The sequence below is a fragment of the Stylophora pistillata genome, chromosome 7, assembly GCF_964205215.1.
Source record: "Stylophora pistillata chromosome 7, jaStyPist1.2, whole genome shotgun sequence".
In the NCBI taxonomy this organism is placed as follows: Eukaryota; Metazoa; Cnidaria; class Anthozoa; order Scleractinia; family Pocilloporidae; genus Stylophora; species Stylophora pistillata.
The window spans coordinates 3,845,726-3,863,391 of NC_142525.1; the positions used below are offsets into that span (position 1 = coordinate 3,845,726).

Here is a 17,666-nt window from a genome sequence, read left to right on the forward strand (position 1 = left end):
AATTGCTTATCCAACTATTTTTGGAAGTGTGAAGTTGCTTAGCGCATTCTTTCTCTTTCGATTCTGTTGAAACCTGCATCCATGATTTGCTTGATCAATCGTATAAAGATTCTGACCGGATGCAAATTCTATAGAGACGAGGTCGCCGCGGAAACTAATTGCTAGTCAGCACTAGAGTACTTCCTGCTGGTCAGTGAACAATAAAGGTAAACCACTATCAAACAGATAAACAAAACCTATTTCAAGTCGTGGTTTTCAACTGAATTAATAATAAAGTTGGCCACTGTAGAGAATTTCTTAAGTTGACTTTTCGAGCGTCATCCCTTTCAGAGCACATGTTTCCTGACTCCAAAGTCCCTATGAGCTTGAAAGGAAAGAGTATCGAACAGCTAAATCTAAAAGAGTTTAACGATTCCAACATTAATTCAACTGATATTGAGGTTTGAGGCTTCAACCTATTGTTTTTTCTTTTAAAGATAATTTTTCATTTTCACGACCTCGAATCAAATGAGTGTATCCCTTTATCATGAAAATAGCACTTGTGATATTTGTTAGACAAAATAACTTCTTATGAGGAATTTTTTTTGTACCGTTGAGAAGCCAAAGATAGGTTAATCTATCTATCCGTACCAGGGGCACGGTGTCTCTTCTAGAAATAGAGTAGAATATGGCAAAACAAAAGCAAACAAAAGAAATAAGAAAAAGGTTAACCACAAACGAATTGATATCGCCGGAACTTGGCCAGAGCATGAAAATTTAGCGCCGAAAAATACCAAACGGATGAGAATCGGAAGAACTTGTCTAAAAGAAGTAATCTTGAGCAGATCTTGATGAGTAATTTCCTCCCGTGAAGTTGTTTCGCTTTTATTCTGTCTGAAAGTTTAAAAAGACACTCCTAATTGGGAGCAAAATTTTAACACCGTCTGTGGACCGCTGTGATTCACGAGCAAGGCATTTCCGAAGAAGTTAATCTGCAAATGCGATCATGAAACCCTTGACTTAGTAGTCTTATTAGCGGGTGAGTATGGTCATAAGAATGTCAAAAACTGCATTTGACACGCTGAATAAGTCACGAACCGTTAAAATGATAGGAAACTGGAGGTTTGGAAGGAGCTGGAGACGTGATATTAAGCATGGCGAAATTTAAAACACGATGCTGAGTTGACCTCACTTCATTCCAACATAAACGAAATGAAAACAAACTATTAAGTGCATTTGAATTCGAATATAATCTGATAAAAATGTTTTGAATAGCCATTTGCCTTTATTATTGATCTAATTATCGTTGCAAGAACAAAGCTCGTAATTGAAATAACAGCCTGAAGTAAACAAACTATCGAGACTGTTCAAGGTTAACACGCTGTCCTGAGAACACTTGTGCCAACCCCATGGAGTCCGGAACACTGGCACCCCTCGCAGACAGCTTTACAGAGGGAGTCGCTGATGCCTGATCGATATTTGAATAGCTTCTTCTAAAATTTTACCACAATGGCTTAGGTGTGACGCGTCTACACGGAAATGACGCCTTCAAAACTCAGCCAGAAGAGAAATTGGAGACCCAATCAGTTTCAAAATGAAACGTGGAGTGTTGTCCGGTAGTTTCGATATTGTTCAGATCAAATCTTTCTTATAAATCTTAAAAGTCTTCTTTAAATAATCTAACAAGTTAAACTAAACTATAGGCTTATAATGTCCAACAGAGTATACTTTCTTGGCAAAACTCGATAAAGAAACTTATATCATTCTAAAGAGGTGTACTGTTCATAATGTTCTGATGCAAATCTTTTCAAACGCCGATCTCCTGAACGTGCGTCATAGACCTCTTTTTAAAGGGGATAATGACCAAAAATCCTGTTAAAGCGGAGCTTTAAGATATCCTTTTTAAAAAAAGTATCAAAGATTTTCTTTCAATGCTGGCTCTATATTATGAATAAACAATAAGATAATGTTTTGTTTTTGTTTCTTTTTTTAAGTTACCTTGGCTTTTTAAATTTTTAAAAGTTAATTTAAGATCCTGCTAAAGTTTAAAACTTATTTAAGAGTTCCTCTTTAGCATTTGAATTTTTGTATTTTATAAGAAAAGTTTTAAAACTCGTCGAATACTATTAAATTTTCATCAATAAACGGTCATTCTTCTTCAATCGATATGTTTTAACTAAATGCGACTCTGTCGCATTGGTAGAGTCGTGTTGTTCTGCAATCGCACATTTTCCGGTCGAGAAAAGTTTTAAAATTCTCAGTGAAACGTGCAATAATAATAATAATAATAATAATAATAATAAACAGTTTAACGTGAAGAAACACGTAGCTAGAAGCTAGTTTACAGGTTTTCCGCGAAACAACTTAAACAATTAATTCAAATTTAAAATAACGTTGTTAAGAATCCCAACTGGCCCAAGGCAAACCAGTTGGCTATTTGACAAGCATGGCCGAGGATCTGAAACTCGGGGCTGCCGTGAAACAAATCCAAGAAGTGGCCAGGGCGAGACTTGAACCCGGGAGCGACGGATTGCAAGTCCGACACGCTGACCACTCGACCATGTTGCCTTCTATTCATTTTATTGCTACCTTCCAAAATTTCACTGTTGATTGCCATTTTATGAATCAAGTATATTTTCCGAATAATTTCCTTCGAAATATACCACTGAGTTTAAGAAGGTTTGACATACATCTTAAATTTTTTTTAAACATCGTTGTAAGATGTGCCAAGGGCTTCACACTTGCTGACTCATTTTTTTAGTGTGTTATTTTCAACAATTTTAACAAGCTTAGGCCGTGAGAAATGATTATCACTTCAGAAGCAGGGATATTCAATTAAATTGCATGTGTCAGGTTTTAGTTTCCTACGTTTGGTACTATCGAAGAAAGGGAAGAAAATGTAGCATTTTCGTCTCTCTTTGACTTAGGTAGTTATCAAAGTTTGCTCATCGGCAACTCGTCTGTGGCCATGAATTTGCCTCTAATACTTCTTTAAAGTGTAAAGAGCAACCATTTTCTCACGAAAGCACTACTTCTTCCTAATATGGCTTTCAATCTTTAAAAGCTTTAATTCACCGCAATCAAGCCAGCTTTGTTACAAGACCGCAAACAAAGGTTACTTTGTCGGTTGAAGCAAGGTGCACCTTGTCACGCGCCCATCATGCCCTGGTTAGTAAAGCGATAAATTTAGGGGGCGCTTGTTGCGTGAATAACGTCAGAGGAAGTACTTTCGACGGGTTTTAACTAATAAGAACCAAAGGAAACGCTTAATTACTAACAAGTAGGCAACGTTAAAATATGAGTTATATTGATGATAGGGTTGTTGATTGAACCGGGTAATTCTGTTTTTAGAAGTTGTTTTCCAAAATGTTTTGAATATCGCCATCGATATAGTAGGTTTGCCCTCGGAGTCATACAAACATATCCGAGACAACATATTCAAGAGCATTGCTGACTGTCCAAGATTATTTCTTAATCTGCTTATTTTGTATGATTGTAACAAAGAATTCGATATATAAATGCCTTATAATTTACGTCGCGTTAGAGCTATCCTCTAAGATTTGGTTTAACGTACAGACAGCGAATCAGTCAGATTTTGGAGGGTCATTGACTTTTGGAATGAAAGTTACTCGTGTGGCAGCGTATTTTTCCAAACGGGAATTTGTTATAAGGAAATGCATGCTTGACGTGTTCGTATAACAAAAGATCAGCTTAATACAGTAGTTGTGGTTTGTCAACAGTCTTCAAAAGTGATATCATGCATACTTAGTTTAATTATCACGCTCTAATGAGGATGTCAACTGCTGGGCACGGCTTCAGTTAAGTAAATCACAAGATTCTAAGGTTACGGAAAAGAATTGCCATTTATAGTGTGTTCAAGCGATATCGCCACTTAAACAATATTGTGGCGTGTTCCTAAAATAACCAACCCTTGTCCCGACAGGTGAAGAGAGGCGTGGTTAAATCTCACGCACGCGTGACCACGGGATTTGAGAACTATTTAACGCAGAGACAATTTCACTTTCGACAGATCGGGTGTCTGTCTGATCGCTGATCGCTGATCGTCCGTCGCTATATAGCACAAGGTTGTAATTGCTACTGGTCCGTCCTAATGGAATCTCGACGAGAAAAAGAAAATCTTTCATTTTCGATTGAGAACATTTTACGGGATGATTTTCCTTGGGGACAGAAAACAAACATTGCGAATGTACAACAACAAGCCTTGGGTCTTGAAAGATGGTCGGAACTATCATTATGTGGTTACTACCCTCTCCGTTACAGTCCAATTTTCATGAAATGTCTGCCAAGCGTTTACGGACCGGAGAGAAGACTTCACAGGATAGACGGAGAGAAAGAGCGAATTCTAACAGAGAAACAGAAGGAGATTACAGAAGATCGCTTAAGTTACAACGATGAAGCTCTTAATTCTCAAAGGCATGGTAAGCAGAACTAACTTCAAAAACTTTAGTTGCTCTACTAAGCCGCAAAATTTGATGACAGAGAATAACTAAAACACGAAGGTGTATTTAAATAAAAAAAAGAAGATTGTCAGGTCTGAAATAATCATCGATGACCCACTCCAGCAAGTATGCGCTTTCCAATCAGCTGTCCTTCAGTAGTTATTTTAAAAACCTTTTTGTGCTATAACTGCAGTGTTTACTTGGCAACACTTCAGTCTGTCTCAGACCGACGTTTTGTTTTTTGATTGCTTTAATTTGTTTTAACTTGGCGTCGGCGATAATTTCCTGGATGATAAAAATAACACTGAACCTTCTATTGTCCATGTAAGGATCAATTCTTCTTGCCCAAACATGCGCTTTTTAGGCACGTACAAAGATAAAAACATTTCCTCGTTCGAGCTTTAGAGCAAATTGACCCATAGTCCAACTGAGAAACACTTCCTCAAAAAAAAAATTCTTAAAGGAAATAGAAGATTTATTATTGTGTTCATTATAGGTTTAATTTCTATTTTGCTTGCTATTCCTAACATTATGGTATAATGTTGATTGTCTTTATACGTTCGGTTGAGTCCCTATTTTATACAGGACTAATTGATAAAGCGATGGCGGAAAATATCTCTTTACACCTTAAACTACTCAAGACGTTGCCGTATTGTGTCGAGCAGGTTAAGGGTGAATAAGAGCTAGGGTCATGTATTGTTGATTTAGCGAGCTATTTAATCAAGTTGATCGCATTTTTCCCTTTCACCCGACACGCAAAACAATTTGTAAGCTAGGGCCGATATCTTCTGAAACACGAAACATTATCTCAGTGAGGCTGAACTGTTGTGTTCTTGAGCTGTGACTATACAAGTCTAAATCAATTAAAACAAATTGAGATTTCGTCAACTAACGATAGAAAATTGATATTTTATAAAGCTTTTGCACAATTTCACATGGATGTTATTTCCTTTAAACGCCCCCATGAGTGCAGTCAAAATTCAGCGAAAACGAGATTACAAGTTTTACATAAAGTTTTGTTCGGATCTGCATGGCACTAACCGTTCCGCTGAGAGTCGTTGATAAGTTTATGTAAATGATCTCTGCCTTTCACTTTACTGATAGCTTTTGAACAGAATGCTCAAGGAAAGAACAATTCTTTATCGTGAATGACTTCAATTTTATGAATACGCTTTTCGTGAGTGTCTACGTTGTTTTTTCTAATACACGAGAGTAGTTCAGTAAAGTCGACAGCAATATTTAGAATCGCTCGTTCGTTGCAATATCAGATCAGCAGAAATTTATACGTGACAATCAACCTGTATTTATGTACTTAAATATTGATCTCGCAACATTTTTCCATTAAGTTTTCCTTAATTCATAATCTCTCCCAACAAAATTTGAATATTAAAAGAATTTTAGTTGCTGAGAAAGAGATTTCCACCAAGAACACGATGGTAGAAGGCTGGGCAAATCAAACTAATTCGAGGTGAAAATTCTGTTATTTGGAAATATTGATTTAGTCAACAAGAGCTGTAAGTGTTTGTTTGGCTAAATAGTGGCTTTTGAGAACACATTCATCCGTTTTGCTTAAGCGATCTAAAGTGCTATACTGTATCTCAGAAACCGCAAGCTGAAAAAGCACGATTCTGCATGCCATCAGGATTCTTAGGGATTTATATGAAATTTGACAACGAAGTAAAGGCTACGACTTCCTGTTAGCTCAAGAACAGTGAAAAACTCAAGTGCTCAATGTTAAATGCTAAAATGTTTGCTAAAATGGTATCGAGGGAAAAGTCTGAAATTGTATCATACCTTTTTTGATGCCAAATTCCTATCCAATGTTATCTGAGTCTAGACAACGCAATACACTAATTAAGAACAGGTTTCAGCTCGTAAAAGTTCTTCAAATGTTGGACTCTTTCTCTGACTGTATCTGTATAAGCCAAATGTTGCGCAGTTAACAACTAAATCATAGTGGATCTCATCTCATTCAAACCGATACAAATGGTCTAAAGATTTTTAACGAAAGGGAGTTTTCGCTATTTGGAATGTTCACAGAGTACCACTTTCCAAATATGAAGGACGCACGTTACCAGTTGTATGGACTAACTTCAATAAGTTATGATCTTTTCGCACTGAATTTATCAATCGTTTTTTAGTCGCTGCAATACTAAAGAACGTAGTTTTACAGTTAGACTTACAAATTTTAAAGTTTCCTTTTGAACATGTTGATAAAGTTGAACAATCCGTCTTGTTAACAACATTGATACCTTTTTCCTCAAACGTATTCGTGACGAAACTTGCATTGGCAGTAAGATAAGTGCTAATATGAAATATTGTTGTTTTTCCAGATTTTAAATTATCAGTATATTTGTGTTGTTATTCTCTCTAAAGGTTTAAACGTATTATGTTTAAGAACGTTTCGAACTGTTATTGGATCATCCAAATATTGTTTATCAAGCTTTTGAGACAGTCAACAAAATGCAATTAAAGAATCTTTTGTAAAGTACGAATAGCTTCATAGAACTTGCTTCAACTTGACAAAAAGGTTCCTTTCTACGTGTTTCGTGATACAATTAATCGAAAGTAAGGAATTTAATGTACCCCGCCCGCGATAAGGTATTGAGCTGTCATCGGCATCGTATGGTCTATCTCGAGGAAGTGGTTCATATTGAATTAACTAACAGACAAAATCACGGCATTAAGTAAAATGGCTATAAATGCTGAACAGAAAAGAACTTTTCCAAGATTTTTGTTCGTAAAACTTCGGAACAATGAAATATCACCCAAATCAATTCCGAAACAATTATGACAATATTTCCTTCATTGGGATATTTACGTTTCACTGTGAGCCTTTTTCTCGATCAAAAGGCAACATGAATAGCGCATGTAACTGATATATTGTAGTTGTATGTCATAATTAAACCTCACGAAAACATATCACCTACAAAATTGTTCACTGAGCTTCTGGTACAGTATATCTAACTTAAAATGTACGAGCAATCATCTATAAAATGCCAGAAAGCCTTTACTAAACTGTGTTATTTATTCTCCATTAGACGAAATCACTGGCAAAAAGATGAATAAACAATCTAAGAGAGAAACGTGCTACAATGAAAAAAGCCAGGCCAGCGGTAAGCGGAAGCGGCGAAATCGCAGCCATTTCACTCAGCGTCAACTACAATATCTCGACAAGATATTTTCCCGCCAACAGTACCTTACACGCGACGAGCGCACGCTATTGGCGAGGGGCCTGGAAATGACTGAACTTCAGATCAGAAACTGGTTCCAGAACCGGAGATACCAGAGAAAACACCGCGTCAACGAAAAATCGAAACAAGAGGAACCAGATTCGTCAGTATGTGTGAAAGAAGAAGAAGTCTGATTTCTCAAATCTGGAGAAACATTCCATCCGATTTCGCTGACTAAGCGAATGATCCCATTAGACAAATTACTGCGCCACCACCAACATGTTCAAAGAAAAACAGTTATTATTCTATAATAAGGTAGAAAAGAGCGTTGATTTATTTTCATAGCCAGTGCGTTGTCAGAAGTCCAACTTTGGCTAATGTCGATCTTATTATAAAGTAGTAAAGTAAAAAAAAGAAACATGGTTGATGAAATATAGCGAAATCTGTAAATATACTAGCTAAACAACGATATTCTTCGGTGCAAGTTTATATGTTTGAAAGACAAATTAGTTGATCTATCGTAAAACATTCAGTGAAAAAGCGATGGTTTTAGAATTATTAATATCAAAAAAAAAAATGAGATGTAAATATCCCCCCACGAAAATAGAACCATACCGTTGAAAATATTTTATATAGAAAGAATATAGAGATTAAAAAACATGATAAATATTGGAGTGTTTGCCATGTTTTGACTTATTGAATGATAAGTCATAAATGTTTAAAAATTCGTAAATTTATTATTCTCTTCCTCCTCGTAGGAATTTGTACCAAACATTGATCTTGCCGTTCTATTGCAATGGTCGCTGGCTGACAAATAAAAAAAGCGCCTTAAAGGTACTTTCAGCAACTTGCAGAAAACATAACTAAGCTCGGAAAGTTCCTTATTCAGTATTTTTCTCGTGAAAGACTTTTATTCTTCTGAATCGAAAGGAGACTGTTCAGAGCGCGCCGTTTATTCAATAGAACAATTATACTGAGATGTTGTGCCAAAGGCCAATTACAGATTTCGCATTTGCTAAGTCTTTTCCTATTTCGAGTTCTGATGTAACTTAAGCACTGTATTTTTTTCTCAGACAATCTATTACCCGAGTACAAGATAAGCTTCATGTGAATGCTATCTAGTTTTGACTATTCTTTGTAAGACACAAGTCATTGCATGTAGAAAATATACCGTAATACATTTTTCTACCAATCTGTGATTGGCAGAAGTTAACTAAAGCTCGGACTTTGTTAAAGGTGACTTCAAAGTCAAAATTTTGACTGATTCAGTTATGACAGTTCCTATTGCATGTATGACTGAGATGTGCAGATGTATGTTGACATTTAACCAAAAGAGCATTTGTATCAAACTAACTCGTCGAATGACATATCCCTTCCGAAAGTTAGCTCGTTAATTATTTGCATTTTTAGTCTTTTTACCCGGTTATTCACAGATCTTTTCATTCCAATATTGAAATTTCCATGTCCCACTTGTCTATTCGGGAAGAACTGATATCACAACGCACTTAAAACGAAGTTTCAACTGTCCCCCACCTCACGAATATAACCGACTCTTACAGTAGAGAGGAAAGTGGCATTGCAGACTCACTCTTTTAGCAACACACTCAGAAAAGACCTCCATCTTAACGGAATCATGATGATAATCAAAATATTAGAAGCTCCTTCAACAATACGTCTTTTTAGTAAGAATCTGTACCAATTAACCTGTATGACACTGAGGATAAAAAGACACCGCTGCGCTTGAATTGATTGCAGTTGGAATTAATTAAGTATTCATGTCACGTAAAAACTTGGTAAAAAAATATCAAAAATTGTCGCAGACAAAAGTTGCATTTTCTATGGTTTTTTTTTTCTAATTTTTTTGCCCTTTTGTTTGTTTATCTCTCTATACAGAACTTTAAATTATCTATTTCAGCTTTTTTTAGTAATTACTAGTTGCACAAAAAATGGCAAACTCCAGCTTTGAGTCCTATCTGAGTTCTATTTTGATCTTTGCAATACTACGTAGGTTTTGAAAACATTATATTACATAAATTCTCGATGTTAAATTAAAGAGGAAATATCATGGGGACCTTATCCAAGCAAACTGTTTTGCAGTTACAAATCAAAAACGTAAAGATAATAAACCAACTATTAAAATAACTTTTGTAGCGTAAAAGCTGTAGCCATATATAGATGGCAGATTAAAAAAGGAGTAAAAAATTTCAAAGATTATCTTTTATCCTTTGTTACGTGTTATTTAAGCAACTAAAAAGAAGTGCGCGCACTCAGATTATAAAAAAAATTATGTGATTGCGGCGAAAATTAAAGTCATCCTTTCTACGTCAGTGCCAATATCTAAACAAGATATTTTTCCCGCCAATGGTTTGATACACGCGACACTTCAAGTCTACTCTTTTGGCAAAAAAGTGAACATGACAACCACAAATTCCTTGTATCAAACTTGGGTCGGTGTTGCTATAAACCCAACTCTCCCCGTTCATGAGCAAAACGAGATTTCAAGGTAATTCGAAAGATTTCACCGTCCGCGTGCATAAAATTGATCAAAACTAATTATTTCGAGATATATTACTTTAACATAAAAAGCGTTTCCGTTTTGTTATAAGTGATCGCTTGTCTTGGCGTCGGTCAGATGTTTACATCAGCTTTCAACTCTTTTTTAACTCGTTGATTACATAGGGATCTCTATATGAAATTAAGTTAATATCTAAGTGCTGCGGTGCTATTTGATGTCTCTGAAGGATCTAGAAAATCATCGTTAAGTATTGTTTGAGAGAACACACTCCCGTCTCATTTTTGCGTGTGCGGTGATCACGTTTGTAAGTATGGGCCTATCGCTAATAGACAATCTCATCAATTTAAGATATTAATTAGTTTTTAATTATCACATATATTTATTTCCAGAGGGTCACGAACCCACAAAACGGTCTTCATTGGGTTAAACTTGAAATCGATAAAAAAAAGTAATAGAAAAATTAAGAGAGGGTTTAAATAAAACGGAGCGCAAGGACCGCATGTTAAGTCTCTTGAAGAATTGAGAAAGTACAAGATGAATATACTAGAGGGTTTAAGACTAAGATATTGAAAACGAAAATCTGATACCAGTGCAGAGATTTCCTTTAATCTTTAATTTTCAAAACAAGAATTTTACGATTATCTACATATCATGCTTAGATCTGTTGTCTCCGAACCCTAGGTCAATCTCAACTTAACGAAAAATATAAGAAAAAACTACCAAATTTTCTTCAACATATCAATTAGTGTTTGTGAATGGATTTCTTTTCATTCATCATGGTTCAGCTGTTGTTGCTGTTGTTGTTTTTGACCGCATTCAAGATAGAATCTATATAAACATCCTTCGAATGAACAAACATTCGGGTTGAAATAGACAGCAACTGGCGCCAAAACGGAAGTCTTAAAATCTCCAATTGCCTAGCAACGCATTGAGTTTAATGAAGTAATGACCAACCCCCCCCAGGTAGCTCTAGATAAAAATAAAAAAGTTGAAATATCAGCTTTTAAATTGTGTTTCCTCGCATTTAATATAATTACACCTAAACAATGAAAACAACTCGCAAAAACAAGTAACTTCAGCTCGTGTTTACCACTGTTCGTTTTCTGTTTGCACAAAAATTTCTTGCGTGCAATTCATGAGAGTCGAACGACCTCGTCGTTTTCCGTAACTCGCTTCAACTCTATTTCCGTTCAGACAATTTAATTGTGCTCATTTGTGATGTCGGGCCATGATCCATTTGACCAGATCTGGGCGTTTTCTTAGAAAGATCTCCTTAATAACTTAGAAATTTTTGTCAAATAAACTCTGCCTGCGGGACATAACTTGTTGCGAGTCTACATATGCAATAAGTTACTGAGTTCACATTTCAGTTAAAGAGGTATGATACAAAAAAGAAATAGGGTTAGTCGCTGTGAACTTCGTGTAAAATCTTTCACAAATACCTCAGTTTAAAAATATCTTACTTCAGCCCGTGTCAAACCCATATAAGCTTTTTTTATGATCTCTTACGAAGCCGTACCACAACAAAGATACCGCTTAGTTATGTATGTTATTAGAACAAAACTACTCGACAAAGTAAGTGCTCTTTCTCTCTCTCTCTCTTTCTCTCTCTCTCTCTCTCTCTCTCTCTCTCTCTCTCTCTCTCTCTCTCTCTCTCTCTCTCTCTCTCTCTCTCTCTCTCTCTCACTCTCCCTCAGGAAACAACAGAAAAGAAAAGAAAAATGTAATTTCGCTGACCACTTCCCCCCTCAAACTAACTCGGATATTCGTCGTTCAGTGTGACTGCTTAATTACCTCTCAATTGTGGACAGTAAAAGCAAATCAAAAATTCCTAAATCTCGTGTCAGCGCTTGCCTCATCTGTCAGTTCACTGCTAAAACAAATATTTTCCCTGTAGTTCACGAACGGCTAAAACCCGGCCAGACAGAAAAAAAAGTTAAATTTTTACCGTTCAGGCGTCGTTTGTCATAAAAGACATCCAGTCAACTATATTTAAGTGAACGAAGCGAGTTTGATGCAATTTTGAGTGACCAGAGAGAGAGAGAGAGGCGACTCTTTCATAATGAGGACTCGGTAAACATGGCCTTCAAGACCTTCGAAACTTCACCGTATATCTTGTAGTCCGTCGACATTACGACTTCAATTTTTTTCTCGTTTCCGCCGGGAGCGTTGAGCAAGATTATCCAATGGCGTTGTGACACTGAGGAAGCATTTTCGTTGAAGATTAGATATCTTCTGTATTTTGTGTGTGTCCCGTCGATATTTCAATGTTAACACGGTTCACAGTCGTAGTATCTACTGTTTCATTTCTTTAGTTTAAGTTCAAATGCTAGAAATTCTGTTCATAGTCCACAAGCCAACACCCAAGATCTCCAGGTGCTTAATAGCTTTTTCAAAGGATCTCACAATTACTTAACATAGAAACCATGAGAAGAACGCGGTAACACTTTGTTCCCACACCAAATTAATTACCATTCGAGTGATCGATGGTAATAAGTTTCAAATTTCTTCCCTGTTTTGTTTTCAATCACTTTAGAACGATGTACACATACAAATGTTCAGATAATTGACAAAGTTTCCTTAGAGTGATGTGAAAAACAGTAATATTTCATTTAAAGAAAAAAATGATACAACATAATACACCAAAGCTGTTTTAAAAGTAACAAGTGGCTTTAACAAAATCTTTAAGAGCTTTTAAGTGCATTTGTTTCTAAATATAAATACACTTAAATCCACCTAAGTTAATATAAAAGCAACAGTTTATGCTCTCCTTAAGTGCAACGCCAAAAATGGCTCTTTATCCTTTATATCAAGGACAGCACTAAAGGCGTCTTTTTCCTCCGAAACACGCTAATTCTGAAATTTAAAATGAAACACGCAAACTCCGTCAACAGCCGTTGCAGAACAGACAGAAATAATAGTTCTTTTGAATTTGTACAGATTTTCTGTTCTTACTCCAACCGAGTTTGATTTCAGGAGGTACTGATACGATGACTAAAATAGAGCCGACTCGTCAGTGCTAAGGCGAGGATATATGTGTAGTCTACTAAAGAGGTAAAGGTAATCACTTCCAACTGTTTCTTGATGCCTTCGTTATTTCGTATGAGCATACCCATAGTGTTCAGGCCGGAATCGCTTTAGCATGACCAGGGATAGATAAACTTGAAATTTTTTTAGAAAGTGTAGACTTTGCCCACAAAAAAAAAAGTTACTTTTTCCTGAATGACCGAGTTATTTTTAGAAATGCCCCACCCTAAAGAAATTGTTGTTTCCCGCATGATCTCCGCATGCACAGAGATCGAAAGAAATGTGCAGAAATAAAGGTGTCCTTTTTTTCTTTTAAAGATCCAAATTCTTTCGGTGTCATATAACTCGATATTAAACAGAAAACCGATTGTGGATCACTTTTTTTGTTGTTTTATGCATTTAAGGATAATTTGATTCTGTTAGACACAATCTCACCGGTATCTGCTGCAAGCTGAACAACAAGGAACAAAATATATATTCTTGAAATATCAACTTTAATTTTTCAGTATGTCATCATTAAAATTTTTTCTGCCAATAACTTAACTAAATTGGAGATTTCTCATTGATCCATTGATTGAAATTTCTTATAAAATAAAACTTTTACGAAAAATCCCATCTTCTTCTGCAGGAATATAACATCTCTTTGTCCTCCAAAACTTGTTCGCGATAATACATCAGTATTGTAGTTTTACTTCTCTGCGATTTTCTTCGCTATTAATAACTTTCAGAATGAATAACAGTATCTGCAAATATGAAATCCATTACTTTGAAATATAAATGCGGGCGAGACCAGGATATTGGAAGAGCGAACATGTCCTCAAATCACTGTGAATGTATCTTCAGTAGAATGGAATTCGCCGCTCTGTTTTAACGATTCTGACTTTTACAACCCTTCGTAATTGCATCAATATGCTAGAGTTTCTTAGGAAAAAATCGTCTATACGATAACTTAAAATAATACTTTAAGTAAGTTAACTCAGTATGTACATAAACTAAAGGACTTACGCCATCTTTTTTAAAATAAAGGTATTATATTATATCACAAAAGCATAAATATTTATCGTGGACTCCTTTTCTTTTTCTTTTGTCTTGAAAGCGCATTTTACTTGGAGGTGAATTTCTACTTTTTTTTCACGCTACAGACATTTCTTGTTCAACTTGTTTCTTTTCTTCTTGACCTCGATGTCTTTTCTGGTATCTCCGGTTCTGAAACCAGTTTCTGATTTGAAGTTCAGTCATTTCCAGGCCCCTCGCCAATAGCGTGCGCTCGTCGCGTGTAAGGTACTGTTGGCGGGAAAATATCTTGTCGAGATATTGTAGTTGACGCTGAGTAAAATGGCTTCGATTTCTTCTTTTCCGCGGCTTAACTCCTTTTTCGATGCACTTTCCCGACTTCGATCTTCGACCAGACTCCTTCTCGCATCTTTCATCTGAGAGGAAAGAAAGATTTTAAAATGTTTAGCCAGTAGTCAACTGTTTATTTAACCAGCTATAAAATCCTTCGTCCAAATTGATGAGCTTAATGAAATTGTTGTCGTGATGGTCTGGTTTACTTGGTTCAATATAGCGCACTCATTCTTGAATAGTGTTGATCAACGATATAAATTCTGCCTTTTGATTTCTACTCATGATAGCTACTAACGTTCGAGAACCATATACGAGTGGTGATTCTCTCGCCTAACAGAGCATAATCAATACAGCTCTCTTATTTACACGCAAAACCAAAATTTCGCCTTCCTCGTCTTTGTTATCGCAATGCAGCTGCGAAATGAGACAATTTTAAAAGTCTCACATATCACATCCTGCAAAAACCTTCGCAAATAACTCATACTTCCTTTTACTTATGTTATGTGAGTGTTAAACACGAAAATTAACCCAGACCATTTAGAACCAAACTTTGTTTTTCTTTTCTATATTCCATTGTCTAACTGCTAGCTAAATCAGGAATGTGATTACCTTGTCTAAGATCTTAAGTGAAATACATAGTCTTGGGATCTTTTCCAATACTAATTTCATTTCTTTAATCTTGTTTTTCTTCGTTTTGTCTTTCCCTAACCAACCTGAATGAGCATTTCGGGACAGAAACGCCTAGAAAAATATTTTTCAAGGATGCACGTTTTCCAAGTATGTTATTAATGAGTTAATGCACGGATAAGCGAAAACCAGCTGAAATAACGATCTTAGAGGCCACTATATGACTAAACAAACACTCAAACCTCTTTTAAATGAAGCGGATATACATAATGTAAAAAACCTTCACGCCCAAATCACTTTACCTCCGCTGATTTACGTCAACAGAGTTCATATGTCTATAGTTGAGGAACCGATTCACTCACGAATGGCTTTTCAAGATAACTAAATACGCTATATTCAGTCTGCACACGTCCAAATGACTGCTTATTGAAAGATGTTTCGTACGAACTGGATACATTGCAATGAAGCCGTGTTAAACCAGTGGAAGATCAATATTTGTCCACGATATACTGGTTTGTTTTTTAGCGAGTCACGGTATTCTAACAAATATTGCCGGGCGGATGTCCAAAGTCGCCAACGCTGTTGATTTCGTCGTCCAAACCCGGCACAAAAACAATTCAACCATCACGAAACAAAAATATGCAACAAAACTGAAAAAAGATATTGGCCACATGCAAAAAGAGGGTTCACTCGGAGACCGTTGAAGAATTACAACATGCAACATTCCTCTTAGCCGCCTTTGTTACAAATGAATTTCTCATATTTGTTACTCTCGACGACAAAAAATGTTTTTTCTGTTTCAACTCAAAAGAAAAATTTGATCCAAATTACTTTTGAGGAAGAAGGTCTATCAAATTGTAACACATTTTACTCTTCGCTATTGCAGCATTAGAAGTGAAAAGGGTAATTTCCCTCAGACTATTCCTAAACAAATTCTTTTACCAAGAAAGAAAAAAAGATAAATTTTTATCAGTACTATTGGGTAAAAAGTGAAAAGATGGGTCATTAGCATCCACTAAAATAAATTAACTTTATTTTCGAATTAGTCCATCCGGAATGAAAAAGAAAAGTTTTTTCAAAAATTTCTAGTCATATCATTTTTAAAGCTTCCCTATTTTGCTGGTAACATAAAAACTCGTATGACGTAACATCGAAAACAGGGCTTGACAAGAAAGGCAAATATAAGTAAACTTGATCTTTCCTACTCTACGGTTCTGATGAATTTTTGCGACTTTCGAACTTTCCCCCAAAGGGTCAAATTCTGTACTATAAAACGGTAACCGTCTAATTCAATTGCAAGAGAAAAGTCCCATTTTTTATCCTTTTATAGATGAAAAATTTTTGGAATTACCTTGAATTCATAGCAAATCAATTACCGTTAAGTTTTCCGCACGGTGCCAGAAATAAACAATTCGAACATTACATTTTTTCCAATTTATCGCGTTCTGCACTACGTTTTGTCGATAGTTTGATATCTATTGGAATTTATAGCCATCAAGGTAGAACTCAAATCGTCCGTTTTTTCCGCCCGAGCCTAAAATATCACTTTCTTTCAAATGTGAAGATGTAATTTCAGCCAAACGAAGTTCTCTTACCATTTTCTTGGAGAATCACTTTTTCTTTACAACCCAAGCTATCTTCCTCCAAAGATTTCTTCTCTTCTTCTAAAGAAAGGTTTTCTGTTGCTGCATTCGGTCTCTGTAATCTGTCCTCCACTCTGTGAATATTGGGTAAACATTTCACAAAGCCGGGGCTTAGGAAACGCACCGAACAACACTGATAAAAAGGTGAGCTTGGCCAACGCTCGTAATCTAACTCGCCCCGCGTGGAGAAGTTAACAAAATTCGGCCTACGTCGATGGGCGAAGTCTTCTCGTAAGATATTTTCGATCGAAAATGAGAGACTCGTTTTTTGTTCGGACAAATCCATTTTGACGACAGCAGTTTGTGACCTGAAGTTGTCTAAACTGTGATCACAGCGAAAGTGGTTTCATTTTATAGACAACTCGTGAGCTTGTTATTGTCATTATTATTTAAAGAAACCGCCTCTTAGTAATATGTCGTCGGGGCATGTTTTCTCAAGTATTGCTATTTTCAGAACACCGGTACATATTGCCTCACTATTTACGCCAACGATACACTTCATATAGTATCATAAATCTTGAAAATAGCATTGCTGAAAACCGGACACACGAAATCAGAATTCTACTTACTTTTTTGTACAAGGAATTTGACATGGACTAAGGTTGTCGCCGGAAGAGATGTCGCGGATGTTTGTGGGTCTAGCTTGTGTTAAACAAAAGACTATTTATAAGCTGTGTTGTTTTAACCCGTGTTCAAACTGTTTCCGTGATAATAAGTAATGTCCTTAGATGAGCTGAGTGCAAATTGACCACAAACATTAAAGAACCGCACTGAGACAGAATATTAACAAAGCGTTTGTTCGGTATTCCAGTAAATTTTGTGATCACGTAAGGCTGATGGAGTTTTTTTTTTAGAGATGAATTGCGATTTAAGAAATCGGTGTCTTGTATTAATT

At 36.0% G+C, this 17,666-nt stretch overlaps 2 protein-coding genes across 2 annotated transcripts; one reads left to right on the plus strand and one right to left on the minus strand.

The window, feature by feature from the left end:
* Positions 1-3,898: 3,898 nt before the first annotated feature.
* Positions 3,899-8,281, plus strand: LOC111339106 (uncharacterized). Its single transcript, XM_022945691.2, has 2 exons — positions 3,899-4,418; positions 7,481-8,281. Exons 1-2 carry the CDS (start codon positions 4,091-4,093, stop codon positions 7,804-7,806), a joined length of 654 nt encoding a protein of 217 aa, XP_022801426.2. The 5' UTR covers positions 3,899-4,090; the 3' UTR covers positions 7,807-8,281.
* Positions 8,282-13,629: 5,348 nt separating this feature from the next.
* On the minus strand, positions 13,630-17,129 carry LOC111339123 (uncharacterized). The gene is made up of 2 exons (XM_022945707.2): positions 16,724-17,129; positions 13,630-14,584 (listed from the first exon to the last, which is right to left on the minus strand). Exons 1-2 carry the CDS (start codon positions 17,055-17,057, stop codon positions 14,286-14,288), a joined length of 633 nt encoding a protein of 210 aa, XP_022801442.2. The 5' UTR covers positions 17,058-17,129; the 3' UTR covers positions 13,630-14,285.
* Between the last annotated feature and the right edge of the window lie 537 nt (positions 17,130-17,666).